General features: G+C 47.4%; 1 protein-coding gene across 5 annotated transcripts in view; it reads left to right on the top strand.

The window, feature by feature from the left end:
• Positions 1–25,455, top strand: part of tacc1 (transforming, acidic coiled-coil containing protein 1) — a 151,162-nt gene that overhangs the window by 110,248 nt on the left and 15,459 nt on the right. For 4 of the 5 annotated variants that reach the window (XM_069917820.1, XM_069917817.1, XM_069917818.1 and 1 more), the window contains 3 exons: positions 1,450–1,651; positions 7,597–7,649; positions 22,784–22,927. In XM_069917820.1, coding sequence (XP_069773921.1) covers positions 1,450–1,651; positions 7,597–7,649; positions 22,784–22,927 — 399 coding nt within the window. The remainder of the gene's footprint in view (positions 1–1,449; positions 1,652–7,596; positions 7,650–22,783; positions 22,928–25,455) is intronic. The other variant, XM_069917819.1, reaches the window with a different exon arrangement.

Here is a 25,455-nt window from a genome sequence, read left to right as displayed (position 1 = left end):
TGACCGCTCGGATCAAGAGCCTTCTTTCTTTTTAGCTTGAAGAAATCGGCCAGCAGAAGTTTCTAGAAAGCCGGGAAGCATGCGGAAACAAAATAAAAAACAGAAGGCTGGAACTTGTCAGCTGGTCCATGGTGAAGGCATCTGAATTCATTAACGGATGGACATCAGCTGGAGTGTAAACTGCTTCTCTCCCTGCAGACACTGTCTGACCAGCAGAGTAGTTTAAAAATAAGGGCCGTTCAGAGGGGCAGCATGGTTAACATAGCAGTTAGCTCGACGTTAACTTTACAGCGCCAGTGACCGGGGCTCAAATCCGGCACTGTCTGTGAACAGTTTATACGTTTTGTTTTGTTTCCATGTGCTTCCCGCCTCTAGGCCGAGAAGCAGCATTCTAGAAACTTGTGCTTCCTGATTTCTCTGAGCTGAAAGAAAGCAGGCTCTTGATCGGAGGGTGCAGTCGTGAAGGGGCGCCACAGTCAGCGCAACGCTGTTACAGCACCAGCCACCCAGGTACAAACCCGGTTGCTGTCTGTAAGGAGTTTGTGCATTCTCCCTGCATCTGCGTGGGTTTCCTCCAGGCGCTCTGGTTTCCACCCACCCTTCAAAAATGATTGGGGGTTGCAGGTCAATCGGGCGTAATATTTGGGTGGCACAGGTTTGTGGGCCTATTACCGTGCTGTACATCTTTAAAATAAGGACAAGGATGAGGCAAGGTGTTTTGGACCAAAGTGATATGTGTCTTTGAAATTCTCTTCATCAAAAGGTGGTCTCCAGTAGTAAGTCAGTAGCAAGTAAACCCTTGGTTAACAGCAGAGGGAAAAGTACATGATCTTATAAGAACATAGAACACTACCGCATTTTGGCCCTCATTGTGCTGACCCATATATTCCTTAAAAAAAACCACCCTACCCTGTAACCCTCTATTTTTCTTCCATTCATTTGCCTGTCTAAGACTCTTAAATGCCCCTAATGTTCCAGCCTCCACCACCATCCCTGGCAAATGCATTCCAGGCACCCACAACTCTCTGTTTAAAAAAAACCTTATCGATGCCACTCATAATCATGTAGACCTCTATTAAGTCCTTCTACACTCCAAAGAGAAAAGGCCCAGCTCTGTTACGTCCTGGCAAATCTCCTCTACACCCATTCCATAGCTTCCACATCCTTCCTATAATGAGGTAATGAGAACTCAACACAATTTTATGGGGGCATCAGGCTGTAAGGGTGTGTGACGTCTGCTGCTGTTAGCTGGTGTCTATGTAATCAAGCATCCTCTGTTTTCATTTCCAGTATCCGCATTATTTGGCTTTGAGAGAGAAACAAAATAAAGTTGGGTCACTGAAGGGTAAATCTGAGGCATGTGCAGTGGACAGAACTCTTACGTTTTTCTCTTCAGTTGGAAGGGTATTGTCTACGTTGAGTAACACAAACCTCTCGTCAATGTTGCAGGATGCCGAGCCTCTCCAAGTGTCCTGCACCGAAGATATTGCCCACAGAGAGGGCCACGCCACCGATGAGGAGAAGTTGGCTTCCTCTTCGGTCTGTCTGAAGCCCGGCTGCACCGAGAGCAAGGCCGAGGTGGAGGAGGAGAGCGAGTACTTTGAATGCTCCAATCTCCCGGCTGGCCCCACCAAGCTGGATCCCGCAGAAGGTAAGAAACCCGGGCCACGTTCTCGAGTCTGGGGCTGTGCAGACTGCCCGACCTCACAGCCCGGCCCAACCATTGCGGTCCTTCCGGTCCCCGCTGAGTCCAAAGGTCAAAACTGATCAGTCCATGGCAGAGATGAGCCCAACGCAGCAGGCTTCAGATCTACCCTCAGCCACCTTCTGCCAGTGATGTCTTCTGTGAAGTATGGGGGCTTCAGCTTTCAAACCTCTCCTCATTCTAAACGAGAGGTGGGCTGGGCAGTGGGGATTTTCGTCAAGGGTTCCACAGGATGCCATTGGAACCAGCACGGGACTAGGGGCAACCAGAAGCATTAGACATCAGAGCAAAAAATAGGCCATTCAGCCCTTTGAGTCTGCCCCACCATTTAATCATGAGCTGATCCATTTTCCCTCTCATCCCCCCTGCCCGAACTTCTCCCCGTAACCTTTGACGCTCGGATTAATCAAGAATATATCAATCTCTGTCGTCACCTTTTTTTATTGTACATACCATGCTCGCACAGTAAAGATGAGATGGTGTTTCTCCAGGACCGCGGAGCATATTTACATAAATATAAGTTCGAATAGAACTTAAACACATTAAAATATTCAAATATTAAGTCATATGCACTAACAGTCCATGGTACACTATCCACATATGTTCTGGGAATTCAGGAACCTGATGGCCTGGGGGAAAGGACTGTTGCCCAATCTGGATGTAAGGGCCCGAGTGCTACCAGATGGCAGAAGGGAGAACAGTTTACGTGAGGGATGTGTGGAGTCCTTCACAATGTTTATTGCCTCTCGCCTGCTTCGCGTGCTGTAGATGTCCGTCATGGTAGGAAGATTATCTGCCTTAAATATACCCAATGACTTGGCCTCAACAACACGTTCCACAGATTTACCATCCTTTGACTGAAGAAATTCCTCCGCATCTCTGTTCTGAGCAGACACCCTTCAATCCTGAAGTTGTGCCCTCTCGTCCTAGACTCTCCCGCCGTGGGAAACAACCTTCCTGCATCGACTCTGTCCATGCCTTTCAAAATGTTTCAAAGCGATGCCCTTCCCATTCTCCTAAATCCCAACGAATACAGGCTAAAAGATGCCAAATGTTCCTGATATGATATCCCTTTCATTCCCAGAATCATCCTTGTGAATCTCCTCTGAACCCTCTCCATCATTAGCACAGCCTTTCTTAAATGAGGAACTCAAAACTGCTCATAAGACCCCAAGTGGGGTCTCACCAGTGCCTTATAAAGCCTCAACATCACATCCCTGCTCTTGTATTCTATGAATGCCAGCATTACATTTGCCTCCTCCACCTCCATCTCAACATGCAAGTTTACCTTCAGGCTCTGTGTGCTCTGTCATCAGGAAGTGGGCCTGTGGCAGGAGCCATCCCCCAGGGCAATGAGGGCTGTGGTCTCTGAGCACCTGTTCTCCATGCACTCAATGCTTTCATTAGCTCAGAAGCAAAATTCGCACGGACTAGAAAGCACAGCACGGTTAGTGTTGTGGTGACCGCAATGCTATTACAGCGCCTTCGACCCGAGTTCGAATCCGGCCCTGTCTGGAAGGAGTTTGCACGTTCTCTCCCTATCTGCGTGGACTTCCCCCGGGTGCTCAGGTTTCCTTCCACTCTCAAAAACGCACGGGGTTGCAAGCTAATTAGGTGAAATTAGGGAACATGGGTCTTGATAGGTGGAATCGGTTTATACCCGGTTAAAAAAAAATTTTCACTTGACGCGCCTTTCGGTCACTCTGCTGCACTCGGGTTGCAGCTCCTTTCAGTTATTCCCCACTCCAGGTGCTTTACCGTTTACTTCATTTACCAGCCTTTCAGGTGGTATTGCTGTGAAGAATTTGGCAGAATTGACTTTAGAGCTCATAATACAGAAAATTCTGAGGCAACTGAGGCTTGAAAAACTCGTTTGGGGCACTTTCTCTGGGTCTTAGAAAATCTGAGCTGTTGCTTCCAATTTTGTGAATTCAGGCTGGTTTTTTTTTAAGAGTCCCTTAAAGCCCTCACTTCTCCACGGCTGTATCCTCCCTCCTGTGATTGCCTCCAAGATCCCTGCACCCTCACCTCTCCACCTCTGTATCCTCCCTCCTGTGGTCCCCTCCAAGATCCCTGCACCCTCACCTCTCCACCTCTCTATCCTCCCATTTGTGGCCCCCTCCAAGATCCCTGCACCCTCACCTCTCCACCTCTCTATCCTCCCATTTGGGCCCCCTCCAAGATCCCTGTACCCTCACCTCTCCACCTCTCTATCCTCCCATTTGTGGCCCCCTCCAAGATCCCTGCACCCTCACCTCTCCACCTCTCTATCCTCCCATTTGTGGCCCCCTCCAAGATCCCTGCACCCTCACCTCTCCACCTCTCTATCCTCCCATTTGTGGCCCCCTCCAAGATCCCTGCACCCTCACCTCTCCACCTCTCTATCCTCCCATTTGTGGCCCCCTCCAAGATCCCTGCACCCTCACCTCTCCACCTCTCTATCCTCCCATTTGTGGCCCCCTCCAAGAACCCTGCACCCTCACCTCTCCACCTCTGTATCCTCCCTCCTGTGGCCCCCTCCAAGAACCCTGCACCCTCACCTCTCCACCTCTGTATCCTCCCTCCTGTGGCCCCCTCCATGATCCCTGCAGCCCTCCCATTCAAGAATGAACTTGTCACGGCTTCCTGTATATGTACAACTCACAAAACACAAGAGAGAAGAACAAAAAATAGAAATGAGAGATAAAATTATTTATGTTGGGCCGTGTTGTAAAGAATGTGCTGAGTCAGCAGTGCAGAAAGGTCTTTCCAGCATCTGCAATATTTTCTGTTCAGTCGCATTAAAGAACTCATTGTCTAATGGTTTAATTAATGTCATGTGAAGCTCCTTGGATTGTTTGAACACATTGATGCACCGTGTAATGGAAATGTTGCGTGTTGGTGTTGAATGAGCTCTTTTGATGGGGACACATCAATCTGCAGTGGTTTATTCGGTTTGGGATGTTCAATGTTCCTTTTATTATCACATCACAATACATAAAAATGATCTACTTCAATAAACAAAGAGTCATCATGAGCATTGCTCAGCGCCCCTAATATTAGTAAAAGGGAGTCCCTTCAGAGGCATCGAGTGTCTCTGGATTCACTTCCAGCCTCGCAGGTCAAACCATCGGCAGCCCGAGCTCCAGGTCCAAACCCCTGATGTGATCAGGAGTTCCTCGGCACCCGAGCCCTTTCTCTTGCCCTCGAGTCCCGGTTCCGATAACCTGGTTCCCATAAGCCAAGCTCCAGCAAGCCCACAGCCAGTGTTGGACCTTCAGCTGCTGAGCCCCACGCTGGTTCGCTGCCGTGGTTGCTGTCAGTCACCAGTGTGGTGGCCTGGAGCCACTCCAGCAGTGAAGTGAGTGAAGGTGCAGCACACAAATGAGCTGGAGAAGCTCAGCAGGTCGTGCAGCGTCCTGAGGAAGTCAAAGGGTAGCCAACCTTTTGGGCTTGAGCCCTTTGTCCGGAATGAGAAATCAAAACCTGTTGGGAGGAGGGAGGAAGGGGAAGGTGTGCACAGGCTAACCCAGGGGTTCTCAACCTTCATCTTTCCACTCACATACCACGTTAAGTAATCCCTCTGCCATCGGTGCTCTGTGATTAGTAAGGGAATGCTGAAGTTGGGATGTGGGTGGAAAAAAAAAGTTTGAAAACCACTGTTTTAATTGTCACTTACTGACTCATTATGTGCACCGTTTCATAACTCCAAAAGAATTGGGCCAATGACAGTTTTTCTCCAGCAAAATATTTCATTAACAATCGGGTCTAGAGCAGTGGATCTCAACCTTCCCTTCCCACTCACACCCCACCTTACTAATCACAGAGCACCGATGACCTAGGGATTACTTAAAGTGGGATGTGAGTGGAAAGAAAATGGTTGAGAACGACTGGGCTCAAGGTCATCGCTGGAGGTAGATGGAGGGTAGAAGAGAAGAAAGGGGCATGGTTGGTGAGGCAGTCAGCACAATGTCTTTACAGCGCTGTCTGTAAGGAGTTGGTACGTTCTGCATGTGTTTTCCCCAGAGAGAGGGGGGGAGCTCCAGTTTCCTACCTGGGGGGGGGGGTTAAATTGGTTTTAATTTGGGTGGCACGGTCACGAGGGCCGAAATGGCCTGTTACCGTGCTGTACATCCAATAAAAAAAGAAGCTGAGAAGTGATCAGGGAAGCAGGTAGCTCTCTGAATGAAAAAAGAAGAGAAGACGTGTGGAGCTGGAGGAAAGGAGTCAGGGTGGGGGTGGGGGGGGGCAGAATTAGAGAGGTCAAAGGACAATATGACCCGGCAGACTTTCACTTAATTATCTTTAATTATCACTCTCAGAAAGCAATCGTCAGCTGATTGAATCTGACCAGGTTGTTTTTAGGTTAGCTATACCCATTAATCAGAAGGTTTCCAAAGAAACAAATTTGCCAGATTAAGGCTTGGGTCACAGAAGGTTACTGACTAGCTTGTCGTGGGGGAGTGAGTGAAGACGACAGGTCTCCTTTTTTTTCCAAAGGATGTGGTCAAAGCAGATGGATTTTTTTTCACGCTACACTGAGGCAGGGTCCTGATTTACCACAGTTTACAAACAAATCAAGAATACACTCACTCATTTCTTTCAGCACAGTATGAAGTCAACGTTCTTTTTATTATTCACAAGACGAGACACAACAGTGCATTTTTCAACTCCCCAAACACCACCCAGCTAAACTCCTCTGACCTTCCCATTGGCTCTCTGCCACATGGATTATTCTGACACTCTAACTCATCTCCTGCTACCGAAGATAAGTTATGGACCGCGGCGGCCCCTTTGGTCCATCGTGTCCGTGCTGATCCACAATAATCCCAGTCTTCACGATTCAAGTGTTGGACCGGGTTCTGTGAGTGTAGTTTCAATCACGACGTTGTCTGAACTTCTCAGTTTAATCATCTCGATTTAACTTCACCGTCTGCCTACAGTGGGATTTCAACTCTTTTCACCAGGTTATTCGTCTAGACCAGTGGTTCTCAACCTTTTTGTTTCCACTCACATCCCACTTTAAGTAATCCCTGTGCCATTGGTGCTCTGTGATTAGAAAGGGATTGCTTAAGGTGGGATGTGGGTGGGAAGGGAAGATTGAGAATCACTTCTCTAGACCCAATTGTTACTGAAATATTTTGCTTGAGAAAGATTGTCATTGGCCCATTTCCTTTGCAGTTATGAAACAATGCACATAACGAGTCAATTAGGGACGAATAAAACAGTGGTTTTCTTACTTTTTCTTTCCACCCACATCCCACCTTAAGCAATCCCTCACAGAGCACCGATAGCATAGGGATAAAGTGGGATGTGAGTGGAAAGAAAAAGTTTGAAAACCACTGGTCCAGAGTCTGGATTACGACCTCGGTAATGAGGAAAGTGCACAGCTGAGCCTTGCACATTTTTAAAATTAAAATTTACATTTTATTTACAGCATACAGCAAATGGCTGATTCTGGCCACTTAAACCCGTGCCGCCCAATTACACGCAAATTAATCTACGACCCTGAACAGTTGGAGGTTGAGGGAAATGCCACACAGACATGGGGAGAACATACCAACTCCTTACAGACAGCGCCGGATTAGAACTCAAGTTGCTGTCCCTGTAATAGTGTTTTGCTAAATACTACGCTGACTATGGCGCACTTCTCCTCTGAACGGCGCAGGCAGTGCGTTGTATAAATGCTTGCCTTCCCCTGCCTGTGGACAGCCACTTAGTGGGGAACCAGTCATTCGCCCCAATTTAAAATCTGATGCTTCCATGAATCTTGTTCCCACCTGATCAATCTAGGGACCAGTGAGGTGTGTTCCAAGTCAGTCAGAGGGAGCGAGATGTTAATAGGAAGTGTTATGTAACTGCAGTATAATCACCATGTACCAAGATAACACAGGTTTTTGCTCCAATTTTAGGTTTGAATAAATCAATAGAATTGGAACCTTTGGAACACCACGTCTCAGCGGCAGTAAGTATTAACAAAAAAAGTCTTTAATCTTCATCTGAAAGAGCGTTTTTTGGCAACATGTCCATGGGATTGTAATTGGGATTGGGTATTGTTGTTCAGGTTCATGTGGGTCCCACAGGTTAAGAACCAGCCAAAGTGCAGGTACAAAGCACACATTTATTTCATGGATGGAATTGAGACAACAGGGTCGATATGTCAAGCAAACTTCTACACATACACAATGCGCAGGGGGTAAATATACACTTTCGGATGATGAGGGGGAAACCAACAGAAACTGGGGAAGTTACAAGAGCATACACATTCAACATTCAGATCAAGGTGATACTCTGTGCCCCCACCCCTTGACCGGTACGAACACGGCTTTGCTACCTGACCTCGAGGCTCACCCCAACCCAGTGTGGAAGGTGATACTTGCATGCCACGAGGAGTCCAAAGAGACAGAACAAAGGGGCACATATAGTTCTGAGGCAAAGCTGTGGGGGCCAATCGTAAGTGTCAATGTGGGCTCCATTGGTTGCTGTGGCCAATGGCTCGAAGCCAAGTGCAGGGGCTGAGCAGGGGTGAACTGAGGTGATTCACCTGGTCCAATTGGGTGAAGGTCAGGGCTGAGTCTGGGCAGGCTGCCTGGATTGCAGCACTTGGTGATTTAGGTAGGCCAATCGTAAGGGTCACCTTGAGGGCTTGGGGTGAGTCTTTGACCTTGATTGGCAGGTAGTGTGTCCTCCGAACAGGAGCGCAGCAGCGCCACCAGGTGGTGGATGCTGCTTCTCCATTACAGGTATTCATAATCTGTCAGTGGGAATGTTTCACAAGAGGATAATTCATTTAATGGTAACAGGCCATTCCGGCCCACGAGGCTGTACCGCCCAAACTGAAACCCCGGTATGTTTCAATTGTGGGAAGAAACCAGAGCACTCCAGGGAAAACCCACACAGGCGCAGGGAGAACATACAAACTCCTTACAGACAGCGTGGTATTCAAACCCCATCCCCAATCGCTGACGCTGTAAAGGTGTGACGCTAACCACTACACCAACCGTGCTGCCCTATTTCTCCTGGGAAAGACTTTTGGGGGAGATGCCAGAATTTAGGGCCACACAGTTAGCGCCAATCTCCATCCTGATTGCTGATTCATCCCCTTCCTTTATACAGCCCACCACTGGAGTAATGCCCGCACGGGGATATAGGCATTAACTGGGCAGTAGGACCCTGCAGAGCAGCGCTGTGTCTCCACTCCTTGGTCTCCCAGGTCTGCACCAATGGCAGCGGTGCTGTAGCAACCCTGCCGCTTTTGTGGAAATCTCTGCTCAATAAAGCGGTAGAGGCTGTGTCATTAATTAGGGCCCAAATTTTTGATGAAAAGACTCTGGGGAGCAGGCCAGTAGAGGAGCTGACTTCTCGGCTAGATCAACTGTGATCTTATTGAATGTTGAGCAGGCTCGATGAGCCAGGTGGCCGACTCCTGCTCCTTGTTCTTGTGATGGTCTTCAGATCTGGGGGAAGAGGTGGTTGGGTGGAATTCCATCTACTGCCATCCTCCACTGCATGTGTTTCCTTCATTCAAGAAGTCCACAAAATTATAAGATTGACAGCCAGCACCTTTTCCCCCAGGGCGGGAGTAAACACCAGAGGACATCTGTACAAAGTGAAGGGAGGAAGGTTTAGGGGAGACACCAGGAGTGAGTTCCCCCCAACCATCGAGAGTTGTGAGTGGCTGGAATGCCTTGCCAGGGGTGGTGGTGAAGGCTGGAACATTAAGGACATTTAAGGTGAAAGAAAAATAGAGGGTTCTGGGGTAAGGGAGGGTTTCATTTTATGTAGGTCAGCGCAACATCATGGGCCAAAAGGCCTGTACTGTGCTGTAATGTTCTATGTACCAACTCTGGTCAAGTCATTGTGAGCTTTGGATGCAGTGGTATCTAAAGAGCCACTGTCGGGAAAGTGAGTGTGTTAATTCAGTGTCCAGTAAATCTGCCAAGCCTAATCGAAATGAACATCACAAAGGATGTTATTATAGCTCATAAGAGCCTGAGATGTAACTGGCCCTGGTAATGAGAACAACAAAATTAAAGCAGTGAATGTTTAGATTGGATTCTGGCCAAGAGGCACTGATCGCACACACGATAGCTTTGGGCTATTGTCTCCTCAGGCAGGCAGACACACAAAATATGTTTCCTTAGGCCTTGAGAGAATCTCAGCAGGCCATGCAGCGTCCATGGGAAGTAAGGGGTGACCAACATTTCCTACGTCTATTGTGTATTTTTACCATTGCTATATAAAAGACACTATTTGACCAGCTGTGTTTCTCCAGCACTGTGTGTTTTCACACCAATGTTTCAGGACTGGGCCCCCTTTGTCAAGGTATGAGCAAAGGAACCTGAATCAGCTTGTACCTGACGAAGCGCACAGGCCCGAAATGTTTGTTTACCCCTGCACTCCCTCTGGCGGCTGCGTGACCTACTGAGTTTCTCCATCACAGTTTGTGAGTTGCCGACTTTCTTGCTTAAATTGCTCTGGGACTGAGTGAGCAGCGAGTGGAATTGGGGAGTGAAAAATCAAATTAAAGTAGTGGCAGCGAGTGCAGAATTCCAACCCAACAGTACTTGGGCACAGAAATGAAATAGCTATTACAGCGCCGGAGTCCTGGGCTCGAATCCGGTGCTGTCTGTAAGGAGTTTGTACGTTCTCCCTGTCTCTGTGTGGGTTTCCTCCGGGTGCTCCGGTTTCCTCCCACCCTTCAAAACATACAGGGTTGTAAATTTTAAAATTTAACATTTTAAAAATATAGACATACAGCATGTTAACAGGCCCTTTCAGCCCACGAGTCCATGCTGCTCAATTAACCTGTATCGCCTAGTACTTTTTGAATGGTGGAAGAAACCCCTGGGGAAAACCCTAGCAGATTGAGGGAGAACGTACAAACTCTTTACAGACAGCGCTGGATTCAAACCCCTTTTATCGCTGTAACAGCCTTGGGCCAACCACTACCCTAACCCTTCCGCCTGGGATGTAAGTTAATTTGGGTGCAATTGGGCGGCACAGGTTTCAGTGGCCGGAATCAGCTTCTACTGTGCTATAAATAAAATTTTAAAATGTACATTTGAAACATTTAAAAAAGAATTGTTGTATCCTAACAAAAGGCGACTTTGATGAGACTGGGTTAACAGAACAATGCACCCTTTATACACGCAGAACTAAACTTGATCTCAGCAGGTTCACATTTACAAAATGTGCAGCCTTGCATTTTGTACAGAGCTCAGCATTCCTGCCAACAGATTGGTTTTTTGTCTCTGCTCCCAGCATCTGTACCAGTGTTTTGGAGGCTTTAAAACAGGCTCATGAATGGCAAGTACAGGCTGCTGTTTAGAACTGAGTGGGTCAGGCAGCATCCATGCAGGGAAATGGTCAGTCGCGGCTTTGGGTCAGGACCCTTCACAAAGACTGAAGTAATAAGGTGGGGGTTGAGTTACGAAGTTTGGGGGGGTGGGTTGGAAGAAGCAAACAGGAGAAGGGCCATGAGGTGTTTGGGTATTGAAGAGCAGGTTTGCGTTCCCACCCAGTTAATCAATGATGTGTCCTGGCAAGGAGGGAGTGGTTAATATTCTTTTACAGACTTTGTGGCACCCAAAATTCCATCGGGCCCCAAGAGGAGCGCAAGATCATGTCTTGTTTGTCAGGAGCATCGTGTTCCACCGGGAAAACCTCTTCACCAAGTGGACCTTTTTCATGTTTACAACTTGATTTTATTGAGTGACCACATGTACAAATATTGTTTGGCAATTGTAGATGTGTTTAGTCGGGGATTGAAGCTACACTTATCACCAGTCGTGCTACATTCACTGCAGTAAAATTATTGCTCGGAGAAATTGTTCCACGTCGTGGGCTGCTTGAAACGATAAGTTTGGATGAGGGTCCACACTATTGCAAAAATAAACGAAAAGTCTGGGAATGGAGGGGTGGAGGGGGTTAGAGAGAAATGTAAGCTTGGGATTTGATAAAGAAGAGATGGCAACGCATGTTAGGGTGGGGTACCTAAAATTAGAAAAATCGTTGTTCGGGTGGTTAGGTTTAAGAAACCGTTCCACAGCCTTGTCGTTTCACTCTGTCCTGGCCCACCTGGAAAACAACGCCTCATACACCAGGCTGCTGTTCATTGACTTCAGCTCGGTCACTCCCCAAGCGGCTGGTGGAAAAGCTGTCCTTGCTTGGACTCAATACCCCTTCTCTGTAACTGGAATCATGGACTTCCTAACGAATCTATCTTAAATGCACCCAACAAGCTGGCCTCCACAAGCGCCTGTGGCAACAACTTCCACAGATTCACCACCCTCTGGCTAAATAAATTTTGACGCATCTCTGTCCTAAGCAGACCCCTTCAGTCCTGAAGATGGGCCCTCTTGTCCTAGACTCTCCCACCATGAGAAACAACCTTTTTACGTCTACCCTGTCCATGCCTTTCAACATTTGAAATGTTTCAATGAAGTACAGGCCAGGAGCTGTCAAACACTCCTCATATGATGACCCTTTCATTCCCAGAATCATCCTAGCGAACTTTCTTTGAACTCCAATGTAAGCATATCTTTTCTTGTACAAGGAGCCCAAACTTCTCTCAGTACTTTAAGTAAGGTCTCATAAAGCCTCAACTTCACACCCCTGCTCTTGAATTTCTTTTCCTCTTAAAATGAATGACATTTGTCTTCTTTACCACTGACTCAACCTGCAAGTTTACCTTCATAAGGACACCCTTTGCATCTAGGTATGTTCAGTTTTCTCCACCAAAGTGCCCGACCGTATGCTTCCCGACATTAAGTGCACAGCCATGATTCTTGCAAATGTTGACCCGATCAATTGACGGAAGGACAAGTAGTGGGCAGGGGCAGGTCCAGCACTGAAGGAAGCAATCGACACTCCAGGCGTCGCTCGCATAGGTGCTTCCCTTGGGCAGATGAACCCGTGATTAACTCTGGGGAAAAGAGTATAAAATTACCTTAATCGGCACAAGGATGAAGCTTCATCCAGATCTGCCCGCTCACTGATTCCATTCTGGCAAACCATCTTTCCTGTAGAAATCCCTTGAAGTGTCCATCCAGATAAAGACATCAGAGGAGTTCAACAAGAAAATCTGCAGATGCCGTGATTGTAATTTGCACAAAAACGCTGGAGAGTCTCAGCGATTCGCCGAAAAATGACCTTGATGAAGGGCTCGGACCCGAAGTGTTGGATGTGTATCTTTAGCTCTGCCACATAAAAAGAGTTTCTTCAACATTTTTGTGTTATCTCCAATATTCCATCAGCCTGAGACAGATGCTGGCTGAAGTTAGCAAGTAGTTCCATTTCAGGACAATTCCTCAAATTGGGTCGGGAGAGGTGAAGGCTGACAGGCAAGGGTTGACTTGGCAATTGGAAGCCAGTGATCAGCAGGTGGGGGGGGGGGGGGTGGGTGCTGAGTCAGTCTCAGTCAGACTCTTGGCAGGCTTTCTCTGCTTGTTACGTGCGACGTCAACCTGCACACGAAATGGAGGAGGTACGATAAGTCATTGTGCAAAATCTGGTGTCGCTGATAATGGGGGAAAGACCTCAATGGCAGAAGAATATGAATCAGTTGTTAAAGACAGGCATCGATAGATTTAATCCTAACACTGGTTAGTAGCACAGTCAGCATTACAGCGCCAGCGACCCGGGTTCGAATCCAGCGCTCTCTGTATGATCTCCCCATGTCTGCGTGGGTTTCCCTCGGGGGCTCCATTTTCCAAGTTTTAAAATGCACATGGGTTGTAGGTCAATTGAGCGGCAAGGGCTCATAGGCCGGAAAGGCCTGTTACCGAGCTTTATGTCAAATTTAACATTTAAATGTGAGGCAATGTAGATAAAAAGGAGCTAATGTTGAATCAGAATTTATTGTTGTGAACTTGTGTCACAAAATTCGTTGTTTTGCAGCAGCATTATTGTTGCAGATATTTCTATCAATCCTTCGGGCTCTCCATCCCATAGGATGGTGATGGTTCCTTTCAGTCAGTTGGTGGGGTTTGATTTGAGGATACCTCACTCCTCAGAAAGGAGCAGCGTGTGCGTGAATGGATTTAGATGGGTTTGCGCAGATCCAGACCCACCCTCTCGACATCCCCTCCTGGATCCAGCAGCAGGGTGAGGTCCAAGACGGCCTGTGGGGGGTGGGGGGGGGGGGGTGGGGGGGAAGTTCCGTTGCAGTGAACGGCCGGACCGAGCTTCAATGCCAGGGATGCCCTTTCCGCACTTCATGGCACGTGCTTGCTGGGTGGCTGTTGACTTGACGAGAGGGTTCGTCCATCCTTTGACAGGACTTGTTTGTCATCCTGCGGGGTGCCTAGCCACCCTCCGCATCAGGCAGGCCTGGTGGGGAAGCCAATTTAGTCGCCGACCATGCAGCAGGTAGTACTGGGATACATGGTACCAGTTACACTCAGATGAGTGACCTGACCTGCATCTAAAAAATAAATAAATTAGGAAGAGAAAAGGTGAGGTCATGTCTGTGGTTCATTGTCCATTCAGAAATCTGATGACAGAGAGCAAGATTTTTTTTGGACCATTGAGTGCTCGTTTTCAGGCTCCTGTACCTCCTTCCTGATGGTAGCAGCAAGAAGAGGGCATGGCCTGGGTCCTTGATGATGTATTACAATGAATGGTTGACCATGAAGGGAGGGACTTTGGTGTCCATGTCAACATCCTGCGGGCACCAGCAATGGCTGAGAAGATGGTTAAGAGTTAATGATTCAGGTCTAAGATTATCCATGTCTAGATTTTGTTGACCGGAAATATTCAGTTTCTTCCTCCATGGGTGATATCAGTGAGGTTGTTTTTCATTTGTTTTGGATTTTCAGCATCAATATTTTATCCATTCTACTCTACGTTTTCCCATATCTGAAAATCTTGTCACCGGACGGTTTTTGATTATTAATTTTTTTTCAGTTAATGGAACAAAACCAAAAAAAAACTAAAACAGCACAGTAGCATCGCCGGTCCCCGACACCTCCCCACCACCTTCGCTGATCCCCATCACCTCCCCATTCCCGTCTTCGATTCCTGACACCTCCCCACTCCCGTCTCCGATTCCTGACTCCTCCCCACTCCTCTCGCTGGTCCCTGACACCTCACCATCGCCGTCGCCGATCCTTAACACCTCCCCACCGCTATTGCCGATCTCCGACACCTCCCCACGACCGTTACCGATCCCTAACACCTCCCCACCACCGTCGCTGATCCCCAACACCTCCCTATTCCCGTCTCCGATTCCTGACACCTCCCCACTCCTCTCACTGGTCCCTGACACCTCCCTACTCCCATCGCCAATTCCTGACACCTCCCCAATGCTGCGGGCCCCAAGTACGGTCCCCGCTCCTGCCCTGGAGGCCACTCACCTTTATGCCACCAGGACAAAGAATTCTTCCGACCGCTTGTGGCTGGGAGACAGTGGCGTGCAGTTTGTAAACCAAGTACAGCGGAGGATAAAGCAGAAATGGAAAGAGAGAGGGGAGGGAGTTACCTGAAACTAAAACAATCAGTGTTCATGCTCTTTGGTTTAAGGGCTGACCCTTGCACCTAATTTCTCCCCATGCCCTGTCTTACACGCCAACTTCCTCACTGATGGCTCGAGATTCCAGCCTTCTTCTCCGAGCCAACATCCAGCATCTGTCTTCCTGGCTGGTCCTCCAAAGTTACCAAACTGGCACCAACAGAGTGTCAGAGCCCCTCACGGATAAGTCGGGCGATAAATTTTTTTCAACTTCTGAGGTCATGTCAGCGCCACGCACAAGTTCGGTTAACAGAACTTCGGATATGGGGAAGCTTTCTGTATTACAAATCGGACCCAGCACCCATCCTTCTCACAGCCCTGGCCACCTGAGCCAGACCCTGACCTTCTCTGCTGTCTTGTGAGGAGTTTGCTGGGTCTCCCTGCCACTGTATTGGTTTCCTCCCCAGGTCATTTGGTTTATTGCTGCTCGTGTGCAGGTGAGTGGAGGGAGAATCCGAGTGGAACTGATTGGCGTGTCAATGAAATTTAAATTTAGATGTACCACACGTTAACAGGCATTTTCGACCCACGAACTTGTGCCCTCCTACCCCCAAAATACATTTTTGAAGGATGGGAGGGACCCAGAGGAAACCCAGAGGTTCATGTGGACAACGTACAGCAGCAGATTCGAACCCAAGTCACTGGTGGTGTAATAGAAGACTACCATACTGCAATCCACTGAAGAGGTACTGGGCTTCTTCTCCAGGAAAAACAAGGACTGGTTCGACGAAAACAGCCAGGAAATCCAGGAGCTGCTGGCAAAGAAGCCAGCTGCCCACCAGGCTCACCTTACAAAGCCGTCCCATCCAGAGAAGAAACAAGCCTTCCGTCGCGCATGCAGCCATCTTCAGCGCAAACTCCGGGAGATCCAAAATGAGTGGTGGACTAGCCTCGCCAAGCGAACCCAGCTCAGCGCAGACATTGGCGACTTCAGGGGTTTCTACGAGGCTCTAAAGGCTGTGTACGGCCCCTCACCCCAAGTCCAAAGCCCGCTGCGCAGCTCAGACGGAAAAGTACTCCTCAGCGACAAGATCTCCATCCTCAACCGATGGTCTGAACACTTCCAATCTCTTTTCAGTGCCAACCGCTCAGTCCAAGATTCCGCCCTGCTCCAGCTGCCTCAACAGCCCCTAAGGCTAAAGCTGGATGAGGTCCTCACCCAGGATGAGACATATAAGGCAATCGAACAACTGAAAAGTGGCAAAGCAGCAGGTATGGATGGAATCCCCCCAGAGGTCTGGAAGGTTGGCGGCAAAACTCTGCATGCCAAACTGCATGAGTTTTTCAAGCTTTGTTGGGACCAAGGAAAACTGCCTCAGGACCTTCGTGATGCCACCATCATCACCCTGTACAAAAACAAAGGCGAGAAATCAGACTGCTCAAACTACAGGGGAATCACGCTGCTCTCCATTGCAGGCAAAATCTTCGCTAGGATTCTACTAAATAGAATAATACCTAGTGTCGCCGAGAATATTCTCCCAGAATCACAGTGCGGCTTTCGCGCAAACAGAGGAACTACTGACATGGTCTTTGCCCTCAGACAGCTCCAAGAAAAGTGCAGAGAACAAAACAAAGGACTCTACATCACCTTTGTTGACCTCACCAAAGCCTTCGACACCGTGAGCAGGAAAGGGCTTTGGCAAATACTAGAGCACATCGGATGTCCCCCAAAGTTCCTCAACATGATTATCCAACTGGGAGGAGTCACGCGATGGAGTAGTGGCCGGACGGTGAACTCCAGCCCTCTCCAGAAAAGTCGGGAAAAACAAGAGAAAACACAAAGGCACAGAAATAAAAGTTACAGAAAAGTGAGTATAAAGGTGGAAAGAAGATGGCGACAAAAAAAGAAAAGTCGAAAGCAACGGTAAGAAGAGAGGAAGAGAAGACAAAGGAGGAAAAAGGTGAAGGCCTTACCTGTCCGAAGAGGCCCGCTGCGGAGAGAGAAACCCGCTCCCTCAGGTCGGTAAATAATGGACTACAAAAATGGCTCGCAGAGCCGAGCAAAAGTGCGAAGTTTCGCGCATGCGCGATGCGAATGAAAAAAAACACACCGACGGGAGGGGGGACCAGCTGGGGAGTCGATCTCCACAGCCGGCAACGACAGCTGCAGAACACCTGCAGCAAGAAGAGACCACAGAAGACAATAGAAACAAGATAGAAGAGGAGGAAAGGGCAACAAAGAAACAACAGATGGTCAACCCAGAGGAAGAAGAAGAGGAAGAGTATGGTGAAATAGAAGAAGAAAAGATAGGCAAGGTAAAGGATATACTTGCTCTTATTAAAGGATACATGGAGTCATTTAAAGAATGGCAAACACAGGAATTTAAGGATTTAAGAAAAAGAATAAACAACACAGAGGAGAAAATAATTAAAATGGAGATGACCTTAACAGAAATGGGAAAAAAAATGGACAAGATGGAAGAGCGGGCAGTAGCAGCAGAAATGGAGGTAGAAGACTTAAAAAAGAAATTGGAGAAATCTAATAAAAAAACTAAAGAGACACAAGAACTACTAGCTCAAAAAATAGATACAATGGAAAACCATAACAGAAGAAATAACATAAAGATAGTGGGCCTTAAGGAAGATGAAGAAGGCAAGAATATGAGGGAGTTTATAAAAGAGTGGATCCCTAAGACCCTAGGATGTCCAGAACTACAGCATGAAATGGAAATAGAAAGGGCACATAGAGTATTGGCCTCTAAACCACAACCACAACAAAAACCAAGATCTATTGTAGTAAAATTCCTAAGATATACTACAAGAGAAAAGGTACTGGAGAAGACAATGGAAAAAGTAAGAGAGGGCAACAAACCACTGGAGTATAAAGGGCAAAAAATCTTCATTTATCCAGATATAAGTTTTGAACTCCTAAAGAAGAGAAAAGAGTTCAATACAGCAAAGGCGATTTTATGGAAGAAAGGGTATAAATTTATACTAAAGCATCCAGCGGTATTGAAAATATTTATTCCAGGACAACAAAACAGACTATTCTCGGATCCAGAAGAAGCACGAAAATTTGCAGAACAATTACAAAAATAGACTGAGGGAGGAAGACGGGTAATGAGAGTTAAAATGATCACGACTGATATGTATGTGGGTAAAGACAAAAATAGACTGAGGGATGAAGACGGGTAACGAGAGTAAAAATGATCACGATTGATATGTATGCAGGTAAAGAGGTATAAGAGTGAATAGAGACAATGAGCATACATGAATGTATCTGTACTTAGAGGAAAATATAGATAGTATAGACAAGAATTAATAAGGGAAGGTAATGGAATAGAGAGAATAAGGAGGGAATTAAAAGAGGGACCTTTGTGACATATGAAAAGTGAAATCTTTTCTGGGGGAGGCGGGGTGGGGGGAAATAGCGGTCACTGCAAAATCAGTTGACGCTTGCGAGTGGATTCGCAAATCCAAATGGAGAGGGGAGATGTGGTTGTCCGACAAGGGATAAAGGACAACTCAGGAGGTGAAGGGGAGATTGGGGATAAATAAGATAGAAATAGGAGAATAAGGAAAATGTTAGATGTTGTAGGAATGTTGTCTTATAAAGAGTTGAAAATAAGAAAACAGAAATGGAAAAGGAGGAAAGGTAATGATGGAAAAACGGAAAGAGAAGATAAACAAAATATAAAAGGGCTACGCTGAACTATATGTCTTTAAATATTAATGGAATACATAACCAAATTAAAAGGAAGAAACTACCAAATTTAAATGAATAAATGTATTCCATTAGAAAAAATAACATATTGGTTAAGAAATAATATTGAAATATTCGAACAAGTATAGGAGCCTTACATTAAATACAATAGCGAAAACCTACCGGGGACAAACATTACCTAAGTTGATGGAAGGAGAAGGAAAGAAAAGAATGGACTCAGTAGAATTTCTGGTGTAATTTTGTTGAATGACAACATTGTCTGACTGGCTTAATGCAACCTAGATTGTATACCTAAAATGGATGAGAGGGGGGGGTGGGGGGGTGGTTTGGGAGGAAAGGAGGGGGGGGAGAAAAAGTCACTGTATATGTGTGAAAAGAAATAGTGTATATCATGGCTAATGTGATTTATGGTGTGAAAAATAAAAAAATTTAAAAAAAAAAACATGATTATCCAACTGCACGAAAACCAACAAGGTCGGGTCAGATACAGCAATGAGCTCTCTGAACCCTTCTCCATTAACAATGGCGTGAAGCAAGGCTGTGTTCTCGCACCAACCCTCTTTTCAATCTTCTTCAGCATGATGCTGAACCAAGCCATGAAAGACCTCAACAGTGAAGATGCTGTTTACATCCGGTACCGCACGGATGGCAGTCTCTTCAATCTGAGGCGCCTGCAAGCTCACACCAAGACACAAGAGAAACTTGTCCGTGAACTACTCTTTGCAGACGATGCCGCTTTAGTTGCCCATTCAGAGCCAGCTCTTCAGCGCTTGACGTCCTGCTTTGCGGAATCTGCCAAAATGTTTGGCCTGGAAGTCAGCCTGAAGAAAACTGAGGTCCTCCATCAGCCAGCTCCCCACCATGACTACCAGCCCCCCCACATCTCCATCGGGAACACAAAACTCAAAACGGTCAACCAGTTTACCTATCTCGGCTGCACCATTTCATCAGATGCAAGGATCGACAATGAGATAGACAACAGACTCGCCAAGGCAAATAGTGCCTTTGGAAGACTACACAAAAGAGTCTGGAAAAACAACCAACTGAAAAACCTCACAAAGATAAGCGTATACAAAGCCGTTGTCATACCCACACTCCTGTTCGGCTCCGAATCATGGGTCCTCTACCGGCATCACCTACGGCTCCTAGAACGCTTCCACTAGCGTTGTCTCCGCTCCATCCTCAACATCCATTGGAGCGCTTTCATCCCTAACGTCGAAGTACTCGAGATGGCAGAGGTCGACAGCATCGAGTCCACGCTGCTGAAGATCCAGCTGCGCTGGGTGGGTCACGTCTCCAGAATGGAGGACCATCGCCTTCCCAAGATCGTGTTATATGGCGAGCTCTCTACTGGCCACCGTGACAGTGGTGCACCAAAGAAAAGGTACAAGGACTGCCTAAAGAAATCTCTTGGTGCCTGCCACATTGACCACCGCCAGTGGGCTGATATCGCCTCAAACCGTGCATCTTGGCGCCTCACAGTTTGGCGGGCAGCAACCTCCTTTGAAGAAGACCGCAGAGCCCACCTCACTGACAAAAGGCAAAGGAGGAAAAACCCAACACCCAACCCCAACCAACCAATTTTCCCCTGCAGCCGCTGCAACCGTGTCTGCCTGTCCCGCATCGGACTTGTCAGCCACAAACGAGCCTGCAGCTGACGTGGACTTTTACCCCCTCCATAAATCTTCGTCCGCGAAGCCAAGCCAAAGAAAAAGAAATTCACACAGACATAAACGGAGGGTAGAGTGCTCTGAGAGCCAGCATTTGACTCAATGGGCTGAATGGCCTTGTATGTGAGAACTACGATCTTTGCCATTGCCAGGCCCACCCTGAATCTCCCGCTGGTCGTTGCTCAACGCGAGATTCATGACACATTGCCGATTGGACCTGAAATGCTGACTGTCCATTGCCACCCATGGATGCTGTGTGACCAGCTGAGTTCCTCCCGTGATTCTTCGTCTGCTCCATGTTCCAGCTTTGGCAGCGTTTGACTTACTCTTCATCGTTTGTTTGGTTGATAATTGACATAGAATAAATGGAGCAGAAGCAGACCATTTGGCCCAACCAAACCATGCTGTTCTACATGTTCCACAAGTGTCCCTTCTTGGCCACTCCTCCTATAAACCCACCAGCCTTCTCTTGTTGCCTGCAGACCCTCTCCAAACAACCCTGCGGAACCAGTCACTGAGGGTCCGAGATTCATGTGCCCACCGATCCTTGGGTAAAGGGGTCTCTCCTGAATCCCTGAATGGATTTTATGAAGCACTGCTTTCTTAGTTTAATCCATTATCTTTATGGAGTTAGTTCAAAGGCAATTTACAAGTTTAGTTTACTGTCATCTGATTGCAACCCGACAAAACAGCGTTCTCCGGTCCTTGCTGCAAAACACAACTAGTCATAATGCACACATAGACAGACAATACAAATGCAGGATAAGTATTCATACATACAAATAAATAAATATTGTTTTGGAGATATGAGAGTCTCGGACGGTTAGTGTGGGCAGTTCCCTTGGTTGTTCAGCATTCTCACTGCCCGTGAGAAGAAGCTGATCCCCGGCTGGCTCTGATACTCCTGTATCTCTTCCCTGACGAGAACAATTGGAAGATGCTGTGTGCAAGGTGGAAGGGCACACTCTCTTCAGATAACAATCCTGGTAGATCATGTTGATGTTGGGAGGAGGGAGAATTCAGTGATCATGGTTGCTTCTAGTTGTCCTCTGAATATTAATCTTAAGTTCCAGGAGGTTGGAAAGGCGTCTTAAGGTTGACAGCTTCTAAAAACCCCCAAACATGGGGGATGGTTTGTGAGGTAATAGATCTCTGTAACTTGCTCCCGGTATGTATGTGAGGGATGGAGTGCAGAGGGAGAATAAAATGGGTTAGGGTAAAAATGGGTGTCAGTGAGTGATATGCCCACTTGCACAGATCCTTGTGTAAAAACCACGGCCCAATCCTACAGTCATCCCGTGTTATACCCTCCCAACCATCCCATCAACTCTACCAGATGCTACTGCCCACCTACACACGGAGTGGAGGGGATGGGGGAAGCCAGTTTTCCTGCTGATCTGCACGTTTTTTCGGTGCGTGGGAGGAAGCTAGAACACTGATGTGGGGGGGGGGACGCGGGGGATGGAACTCAAGTGGTAACAAGTTCTAGTTTGTTCTCATCTGACTACATAAACAACCCGACGAAACAGTGTGTCTTCAGACCATGGTGCACACACAAAAATGCACAGTACATAAATAATCAACATAAATACAGATAAATATTTGGGATGATTTACTCAATAACAGGACACTGTTCGTCAGTCTCACACCCTGCGGGAAGAAGCTATTTCCCAGCCTGGCAGATTTCCCAGATTTTGATGCTCCTGTACCTCCTTAATGGTAATGGGTCAAAGATACTGTGGGCTGGATGGAAAGGGTCTTCCTTGAACCCTCTTTCGACAGCGCTCCCAATAAATGTCATCAGTAGAGGAAAGGGAGACCCCAGTGACCCTCTCGGCCGTTTTGATGAACCTCCGGTCCGATGCTTTGAGGGTACTGTCCCACACAACGATGCATCCGGACAGGACGCTCTCAATTGTGCTCCTGTAAAATGCTGGTCAAGATGGTGTTCAGTAGCCGTGCCCTCCTAAGCGTCCATAGGAAGGGTAGGAGATGCTGCACCTTCCTGATTAACACATGGAACTCCACACAGACGACGCCTGAGGTTGGGATTGAACCTGGGTCTCTGGTGCCGCCTGTCTCCTTGACGATCTCAGATGGGCTGCGTCCGTGCAACTCTGCCACGTGGGGAGAGTGGGAAGAGCGATACCTGAGATTCCCAGGGGAAGAGGGGGAAATTTAATCCAGGGTGAGAGTCGAGGGACGGTTGACTCTGGGAAAAGTCTCTGGGATAACTTGCTTTATCTCCTCAGCACATCTCGGAGGCCGAGATGAACAGCAGCGAGAGCATCCTGTCCTTTAAAGCACTCCTGAGTGAGATGGAAGGGTCCGTGGGGAATGAGCTGAGCAGTCTCCGGGCAGACAAGATGGCGGTGCTGAGCTTAATGAGAGAAGAGGTAATCTGGAGCCGTCGCCCACTGTCTTACCCGCGAGCATGTGGAGTCAGTTTGCTTTCTCTGGTTATTGGAGTTGGGATGTTATGGTAAAATTGTGTTAAGACACTGGTGAGTCCACAAATTTGGAGTATTGTGTGCAATTTTGGTCACCGAACTACAGGAAAGAGATCCAGAAGAGTGAAAGAGGACAGAGAAGATTTACCAGGATGTTGCCCCGACTTCAGGAACTGAGTTACAGGGAAAGGTAAAACAGATTAGGTCTTTATTCCCTAGAGTGTAGAAGAGTGAGGGGAGATTTGATAGAAGTATTTAAAATTATGAGGGGGATTGAGAGAGTAAACATAGATAGGCTTTTTCCACTGAAGGAAGGTGAGATAGAAGCCAGAGAACAAGGGTTAAGGGTGAAAAGCGGTAAGGTTTAGGGGGATCCTCTTCACACAGAGAGGGGTGGGAGAGTGGAACGAGCTGCCGGCTGAAGTGGGGAATGCGGGCTCAATTTTAATTTTTAAGAAGAATTTGGGTAGGTACATGGATCGGAAGGGTATGGACCTTTCCTAGGTCAATGGGATTGTGTAAAATATTAGTCCAGCACAGACTAGAAGGGCCAAAGGGACCTGTTTCTGTGCTGTATTGTTCTGTGATTCGATCGAGGTGACCCACTTGGGCTTCGGTTGGGCTTCAGTGGCACGCAGATCCTGTGGGGGATATGTTTGGGACTCCACTCAGCACCCATATGGAGTCCAGAAGTGTGCCATAATCCAGACGGGAAGAATGGACACTCTAATCCTTGTGACAGGTTGGTGCCCCTGTTTATTTGAATTGGGATTCCTATTCCTGTGGGAAAAGTTTCTAATATATTCATTATTTCTTGGTATTTTAACTTTATTTTTAAAACGTTTTAAAGTCGTGATGTTCTATGAGAAGCATTTCAAAGCTCCTTCAAATACTTTTTTTAAAATTTAGGCACACAGCACGGTAATGGGCCCTTCCAGCCCGTGTTCCTATGCCCCCCAAATTAACCTGCAAACCCCCTAGGCCCTCCATTTTTGGAAGGTGGTAGGAAACCGGAGCACCCGGAGGAAACCCATGTGAGTCACGGGGTGACTGTCTAAATTCCTTGCAGGCAGCGGCGGATTTGAACCTGGGTCGCTGGCACTGTTAGAGCGTCACGGTGACCCCCTACACTAACACGTGCCGCCGCCTTGGCTGTGGCAGGGGACAAGTGGCCTGTCCACCCAGCTCAACACCTCAAAACTTGCCAGGCTTAATGGGGGCTTCCTGGGGCAGGCTGGTGGGTGACGACGTGAGATCTGGGTGTCGAGGCAGCTCTGAATCAAGGTGCAAGCCTTTGGGATTGGGGAGATGGCAAGTGTTCTTTAAAAATGTTCCAGAGCTTGAATAAAGGAATGGTAACCATGTGAACGTGGCCCGGACTGGGATCTTGGTTTGAGGCGCGCACATTAAGTAACTTTCTTTTTCAATCTATTTATTGGTTTTAAGAAAAATTATATCAGATACTTAGATACATATGATATAAATTCAAATAGAAATTAATTAAAATTACAGATAGTAAACAACTGTAAACAAGATATATATGATCCATGTTATTGATTAAATAAGGGAAAACTAATCTAATTTCTAATCCCAATTTATTATTTGAGCGATTAGTGTCAAAGCCAAGTGTCAACTACTAATTTCAAGATAATATTTATTGTCATGTAATAAAGCAGCGTCATATCACATGAAATTCCCTTTTGCCTGCTGTAAGGCAGTCAGATTCGCCATCAGCAGAAATTGTCTGAAGCACCTCTTGGTCAGAGAAAGAGAGAAGTAAAGGAGAGATCCCCCTACCCCCCCCCCCCCCACCACCCACCAGAGTCACTGAGTGTCCGTAGATTCGCCTCCAGCACTTCTGCAGACCAAGCCATCGGCAACCCGAGCTTCCAGATCCGAACCTCCGACGTGGTCAGGAACCCTTTGGCGCCCTCGGCATCTCCTTGCATCCCGGTTCTAATACCTGGTACCCCCTCCAGCCAGTCTCCAGCAACCTGCAGCTTCCGCGGGCCCCTCACCTCGAGTCGCTAACAGCCCCGCCACGGAGCCCCCTCACTGGTCCACCTCCGTGGTCACCGTCCCGTGGGTTGTCTCTTCCGCTTCTCCTCAGATGGGAGGGGGGCTGGTCTTCCCGTTTTCTGGTTGGGGTGCACACAATAATCACATTGGCGTGATGGAGTGATTAAACAGCTTAAATTACCAAAGACACACAACTTGACCAAGTTCCAGGTACAGGAGCAAGAGGGGGCAAGTCAGGACATGGCTGCCTTTATTGGGAAATCTGGGGAGCAGCCAAGGGAGGGTTTAGGAAAGGTTAGGTGCATTCAGACTGGCCAGTCCATACATCTATACAAATGCCTTTCACCGCACTGGTACCCTGCTCCAGTCCTCCACTTCTCCAGTGTCAGCAGGACCTCAAAACTAATTGTTCAAGAAAAAGAAAAAAGATTTTTAATAAAAAGCAAAAATAATTG

Source organism: Narcine bancroftii, chromosome 2 (genome assembly GCF_036971445.1).
Source record: "Narcine bancroftii isolate sNarBan1 chromosome 2, sNarBan1.hap1, whole genome shotgun sequence".
In the NCBI taxonomy this organism is placed as follows: Eukaryota; Metazoa; Chordata; class Chondrichthyes; order Torpediniformes; family Narcinidae; genus Narcine; species Narcine bancroftii.
The sequence above is the reverse complement of the archived record's forward strand: the minus strand, read 5'-3'. Positions and strand labels throughout refer to the sequence as shown.